The sequence below is a fragment of the Tupaia chinensis genome, unplaced genomic scaffold (genome assembly GCF_000334495.1).
Source record: "Tupaia chinensis unplaced genomic scaffold, TupChi_1.0 Scaffold000332_1, whole genome shotgun sequence".
In the NCBI taxonomy this organism is placed as follows: Eukaryota; Metazoa; Chordata; class Mammalia; order Scandentia; family Tupaiidae; genus Tupaia; species Tupaia belangeri.
In genome coordinates this window covers 1,314,948-1,321,525 of record NW_006159826.1, presented here as the reverse complement: position 1 = coordinate 1,321,525, position 6,578 = coordinate 1,314,948, and the positions used below count along the sequence as shown (strand labels likewise).

Sequence of the window (6,578 nt, the reverse complement as noted above, 5' to 3'; positions counted from 1 at the left end):
GTGGTGAGAACCTCGTTTTCCCTTCCTTTCTCCTCTCTCGCCCTATTTCCACTGGGTCTCCCAGCCAACACGAGTCAGCAGAGTGGGACTGAAATTCCTTGGCATGGGGAACGTCCACAGGGGACCGGAAGCCCCTCTGGCCCATCTCGTGGGGGCTGTAAGCTCCCACGAGACCCTTTTTCTATGCCACTTCACTAGTGGCCGTCCTTTGCGGGCACATGTCGAACACTCAACCAAAACCTGGGTGTCTGTTGCTTGCCTCCTGGTCTTGGAACAATTAATTCAGGATGCCAGGCGCAAGACCGATCCAAGCACTAGGCAGGGCTGCGGGCACAGCCCACGCTCATTGGAAGGCTGCACATTGGACAGGAGCCACCCAGCCTCCGTGCCCGGCCACCAGCGCCGCAACAGGAGAGAAGGTCCCCGGCAATGGAGGGTCGACTGTCCACTCTCCTGAAGTGGGACTAGCCAGGCAAGGCCCTCGTGAGGCAAGGGGAAGAAATCAACGACTCGGGAGGCCTGGGGGACCCTCCGTGGCCCTGTCTGGAGAAGTCAGGACCAGTGCAGAGCCCCAGGTAACTCGGCTGTCACGGGTGAGCCGATTTTCTTTCTTTTAGATACAGGGCTACTTATTCCGTTCTCCTTTCCTGGGAAGGTCTTTCCTGTGAACCTCATAGTTACGGGAAAGGAGGGAAACAGTACTGCAAGTTACTTCGCCCCTCCTTGCCATGCCAGCTTGAGAACCAAGTATCGTAAGAACTTCTAATAGTTCCCAGCTGCCCGGCCCCCCTTATGAGAAGAGATATCCTGGCTAAGCTGGGGACCATCTTTCAACCGAAGCTTAGACCTCCGAGGATTTTGATCCTTCAGATTCTTACGGGGTACCAAGGTACAGAGATGAAACACTTGGCCCGTGGCCTGGTGCTCTGGACAATCAGGAAGGGCTGGAACAGCACCCCAATAAAAATACGACCTAAGGGCCCCTATACACCCCCTCATCACGAACAGTGTCCTAAAGACTAGAAGCTAGAAGAGGATCTGAAGCCACTGAAAAGGGATTCTTAACATTTTGGCTGCCCAAGCCTTGCCAGTCTCCCTGAGGCACTCCCGTTTTGCCAGCACTTACGCCAAATGGGGGATACAGGATCGCCCAAGCCCTAAGGTGTCCCACCCGCATTCGACTAAGGACAGCTGGCTTTGGTCACCCTCATCCTCAGTGCCATATGCAGCTGTCCCTGTTCCTACTCAGCTGTGGGCCACTAGCGCAATGACTCATCACCCTAGACACAGGGAGGTCCGAATTCCCAGTTAAACACACAGGGCTTGCAGGACCTCAAAATACCTGACCAAGAGCGTGCCGGGAGGAGGGCAGTTACCCAGAGCTTCCCAGTGCCATGGAGGTCTTGCGGAGAGCGCCACTTCGGAATCACAATGGTGCCGATTCCCTTCAGGCGCCCATCTGTGCTGGAACTCACGGTACGCCACGGGTGGCCAGCAGGTGCCTTAGAGCAGCCTCTCCGTGATCACGTGCCTCACAAACCCAGCAGCGCCGTCGGGTTCACGGCCCCTTGGCTGCTGCTCCCCATGGGGCCCCGTCAGTGCTGGTGCTCACCCTGGTGTCGGGGCTGTCTTCAAAGCTCCTACCCAAGTGTATCTCTTCTCGCTTAGAAGCTGTGCAACTGCAAATGACCACACAGTAGGGATTCACCGCCTTGGGACCACCACTGAATCCTACTGCAAGTCCCCCAGCACAAGGACAGCCCTCCGAAGAACACACCTGGGACATCACAAAGACCTGTCCTGGCTCTGCCCCTTTCCACCATGAAGCAGTTACGGAAGACAGACCGTCTACCCTCAACTACCCTAAGAGATCTATGGGGATCATGCCTCCTAGGGTAAAACGAGACAGGAGAAAGCTAGCAACTGGACACAGGTAGGCACTGGACTGTCTGCCTCTGTGGCTAGACAGGAAACCAATCAGGGCAGAAAATTCTCCGCCCAAGGAAAAGTACCCAGGAGAGTAGGGGGATGTCGAGCTGATTAAGCCACATTTTATATAGCCAATGAGATGAATCAGTGGGCCCAGCCACACTGGAGATAGCCAATGAGATGAATCAGTGGGCGTGGCCACATTTGATAGAGCCAATGAGATGAATCAGTGGGCCCAGCCACACTGGAGATAGTCAATGAGATGAATCAGTGGGCGTGGCCACATTTGATAGAGCCAATGGAACGAGAACAATCAGTGAGCCCAGTCAATGATCAACCAACAGGACCTAGATTTGAGAAAGTTATAAACACAAACCTCTCAGAATGTGACCGCCGGGGCCTGTGAGCCACTCTTTCTCCCTCCGTTCAGGCCTGCTCCTACCACTCAGGAGTGTACTGTCGCTTTTACTGAGTAAACGACCTTTTCCTTCTGTTATTGGTGTGTTTTGTTCAATTCTTTATCCGAAACACCAAGCACCTGGTGGTCATCGCTCAGTCTTCTGGCAGGAGGCTGAAGTGCCCGCAGGACAAACAGCACCAAAACAGAGGAGTGGACACAGACACCTCTGGGCGGGCAGGGACGGCAGGCTCAGATCAGGGAGGAAACAGCAAGAACTTCCAAGTTCCTCGTGGGAATGTCTTTTTTTTTTTTTTAAGTTTTTTTTCCCCTTAGTTTTTTGCTATAGGGTGAGTGTACTTGCTGGAGAGAGACAGAGAGCTAGTGAGAAGGAAAGTGAGAGATCACCCCCAGGGGGATGGCCACGCTGCAATCTATTCTCCTCTTGGGATTTCAGGCATGCACAAATGTGTGCCCTGTATGATTCAAGCTACCGGGTCTGGGACTTGAACCGCGGTCAGTCATGTGGGAATCCAGTGCCTAAACCACCACGCTACCTGCTGGTCCCAGGAATGTCTTCTATTTAAACTGTCACATAGGTAACAGTGGCATCTCTGTTTTATTGTCCTGAGATCTTATTTCACAAATACTATATTTCACAAATACTTGTTTATGTTTTCTTGATAGTAAGTGTTTTTGTTTTAAGTTTATCAGAGGGCCTTGTTTGCTCACTATAAACAGGGGAGGGTGGAGGGAGGAGGAGAGGAGAAAGTACTCCCCATGAGGAATGGTTACGCCACAATCCTTTTTCCCACTTTTTGGGTTTTTGGGTGGGCACACACACACAGAGTATTCTTTATTTTCCTTAGATTTTTGTTATAGGGTACCTGCACTCGCTGGAGACACAAAGAGAGATAGGAGAGACAGAGAAGGACAGAGAGACAGAAAGTGAGAAATCACTTCCCTGGAGGAGAGCCACACTGTAACCCCTGCTCCTCCATTTTCCCCGTGATCTTGGACATGTACGCACATGCGTCCAGTGAGAGTTTTAAGCCACTGGGTCTGGGACTTGAACCACGGTTGACTATGTGGGAGTCCAGTGATGTAACGATTACGTTGTCTGCTAGTCCCAGTTCACTGTGCTTTTTAAGCTGCAAGGGCCGGGACTTGACCTGTATAGTTGGCATGTGCTTAACCACCAGGCCACAGACTGGCCTTTATATTAAATAATTTTTTTTAAAGATTTTTTTCTTGCCATGGGGCACAAGTGCTAGCTGGATAGACAGAGACAGAGACAAAGGGAGGGAAAGTGAGAAGTCACCCCTATGGGGGGAATAGCCACGTAGAAATCCTTCTCCTCTGTTCTCTTCTTGGAGTTTTGGGCACATGTGACCAGTCTGTCTCAGACCACAGTCAGACCTGTGGCAGTCTGGCAACTTACCTACCATCTTGTCACCTGCTGGCCTCACTCACTAAGAAGAATTATTTTTAGAGAGCTTTTGCTGGAGGGTGCATGTGCTGGCCGAAGAGACAAAGAGAAAGTGAGAAATCACTCCCCAGGGGAATAGTCACATTACAGTCCTTTCTCCTCCATTCTCCTCTTGTGATTTTGGGTATACACGTACATGTGCCCAGTGTGAGTTTTGAGCCACCGGGTCTGGGACTCGAACCGCAGTTGGACACATGAGAGTTCAGGGTCTCTCTCTTTCTCTCTCTTTTAAAAGAATTATTTAGGAACCAGCAGATGGCATAATGGCTATGGCACTGGACTCCCATGTAGTCGACTACAGTTCAAGTCCTGGACCCAGTGGCTTAAACTCACGCCGGGTGCATGTGTGTGCATGCCCAAAATCTGGAGAGGAGAATAGAGGAGAAGGGATTGCAGTGTGGCCATCCCCTCTGAGGGGTGATTTCTCACTTTCTACTCTATGTCTCTCTCTGTCTTTCTGGTGAGCACACACGCCCTATAGCAAAAGCCTCTTCAAGAAAAGAAAGAGGTTTATTTAATTTTTATTTATCATTATTATAATTTGCCACAGGACACACACGCTCACCAGAGAGAGACAGAGAGGGAAAGTGAGAAAGCAAGTCGCTAGGTGTGACACTTGAACTGCAGTCAGTCACGTGGGAGTCCAGTGCCTTAGCCACCACGCCACCAATGTCTTAAACACTACACCACCTGCTGGCCCCAAGAATTTTAAAAGGTGAAGTTTGAAAAAACTTTAAGAAGAAGTTAAAATACTAAGCAGTGCTAAGCCATAGATCCTCATACGACCTGTTCTTATCGAGCTATCTGAGGGCAGTGTGCACTGCACGACCGTCCCCTGGCATGAGGTCGGGGGTCTCTGCGTGGAGGCAGTGAAGTGAAGGCGCACCAGCCGATGGCCTCTTCATAAGCGACGCTGCATGGACTGCAGCTAGGGCCGTGGGATCGCTGCAGCCGGGGAGGGACCAGCGGTCGGCCGGCCTCCCCTCCTTTGGGCAGAGAGGCTTAAAAGGCCTTCAACTGTCACGAGCTAGAGAACAGCTTGTCGGGTGCCTGAGCCCTAGGCTGTGGCCCCAGGGACACGTGTGCCTGCCTCTGTTCAGTGCTGCGGGACGGGCAAAGCGCTCTGCTCAGAGGCTGGTAGTCAGAGAGATGCACCGCGGGTCTTCCCCTCAGACACACGTGTCCTTCTGATCTTCCAACAGGAAACGCACATTTGAAGGCCTGCCGGCTGGCTTCACACCAGGCTTTTCTCAGAACACAGACATGCAGGTCTCAGATGCCTGGGGACAGCCACCACGTAAACAGAGCCCAGAACCGGGGTGGGAAGGGCAGGGGCAAAGCGGCCACCATCCACTGACAGCTACGCCCTCCTCAGCTACGGGCTGTCCTACAAGTAACACACACCTCAAGGCCCATAGCAAGTGCTCTCAAAATGAGGTCTTGAGGGGACCAGCAGTTAGCGTAATGACTATGTCGCTGACTCCCAATGTAGTCGACCACAGTTTGCGTCCCAGACCCGGTGGCTTAAACTCACGCCAGGCGTGTGTGTGTGCATGCATGCCCAAGATCCCAAGAGGAGAATGGAGGAGAAGGGATTGCGGTGTGGTTGGCCCTCCCCCCTGGGGGGTGATTTCTCACTTTCTGTCTCTTTGTCTCTCTGTCTGTCTGGCGAGTGCACACACCCTATAGCAAAAACCTCTCCATAAATAAATAAATAGAGAGATAGATAGATAGATAGATAGATAGATAGAGGTCCTGAGCGCTGGAAACCTCCAGGCAGAACACACAGACAGACTCACCATGCACCCGGCCGTGTCCCGGCTTCGGGTTCTCGAGCCTGTCAGGGGTGCTGCCCCAGAGCCCCGAAGGGCGAGGGTCAAGGCACACGTCCTTCCGAGGCCCCTGGCTCTGCTTACCATCAACTCCCATGGCCGGGATGGAGACGAGGCCAGGGACTGCGCTCACCTCTGAAGCCAGGGGCGTGGCCCCAAGGGCCTCTGGACCCCAGGCAGGAGCCCCCACCCCAGTGCCCCGCCAAGCACTCACTCTCCTTGCCCTTCTCCTTGTTCTTGAGCTGCTGCAGCTTCTGCTCCCGGTGCTGCTTCTCCAGCTCTTGCTCCTGGCGGTGCCGCTCCAGCTTCCGCTGGTGCTCCAGGAGCTCCTGCTGGTGCTTCAGGGCCAGCATCTCCTGCTGCTGCTGCGAGCAGAAGGAGACAGTGTCAGAGACAGCCGCGGACTGGGCTCCCCGGGGCCCTGAGGATGCAACTGGCCCCATGTCTGCCCCGGGCCACCCTGGGCACCACCCTCCTCTGCCGGCGCAGCACTTCCAATGTGCCCGTGAGCTCCGTCTGCTCCATCGAGGGCAGGCTGCTTGAGGCCTGGCCTCCTCCAAGCCCTGAGTGCTGAACGCAAGCTAGAAGAAAATGCTCTACGAGACTCCTGTAACTTTACAGGGTGGACGGACTTTCTGAGAATGACACAAGGTGTGCATGAGCATGTGAGCACAGCTCCCCTCACGGCCCAGCCTGGACACACCCATGCCCTCCAAGGTGCACCTGGCGGGAACGCTGGGCCCGCTGCACAGAGAATGAAAGCCCTGGTACAATGAGCACCACAAAGCACAAAGCACAAAGCACGCCGCACGGCTGGTGCCGCCGGCCCAGGGTGTGAGGGCGGGGCCAAGGGCAGTGGACACTGAGTCTGCTTACACCACTGGGCCCGGGGTTGTGGCTAAAACCACAAGAAAGAGGGAACACCCACAAC

General features: G+C 53.8%; 1 protein-coding gene across 1 annotated transcript in view; it reads right to left on the bottom strand.

Annotated features, from left to right (window-relative positions):
• Positions 1-6,578, bottom strand: part of HDAC4 (histone deacetylase 4) — a 318,469-nt gene that overhangs the window by 107,286 nt on the left and 204,605 nt on the right. The window contains exon 5 of the mRNA XM_027773229.1: positions 5,862-6,012. Within this exon, the coding sequence (XP_027629030.1) occupies positions 5,862-6,012 (151 nt within the window). The remainder of the gene's footprint in view (positions 1-5,861; positions 6,013-6,578) is intronic.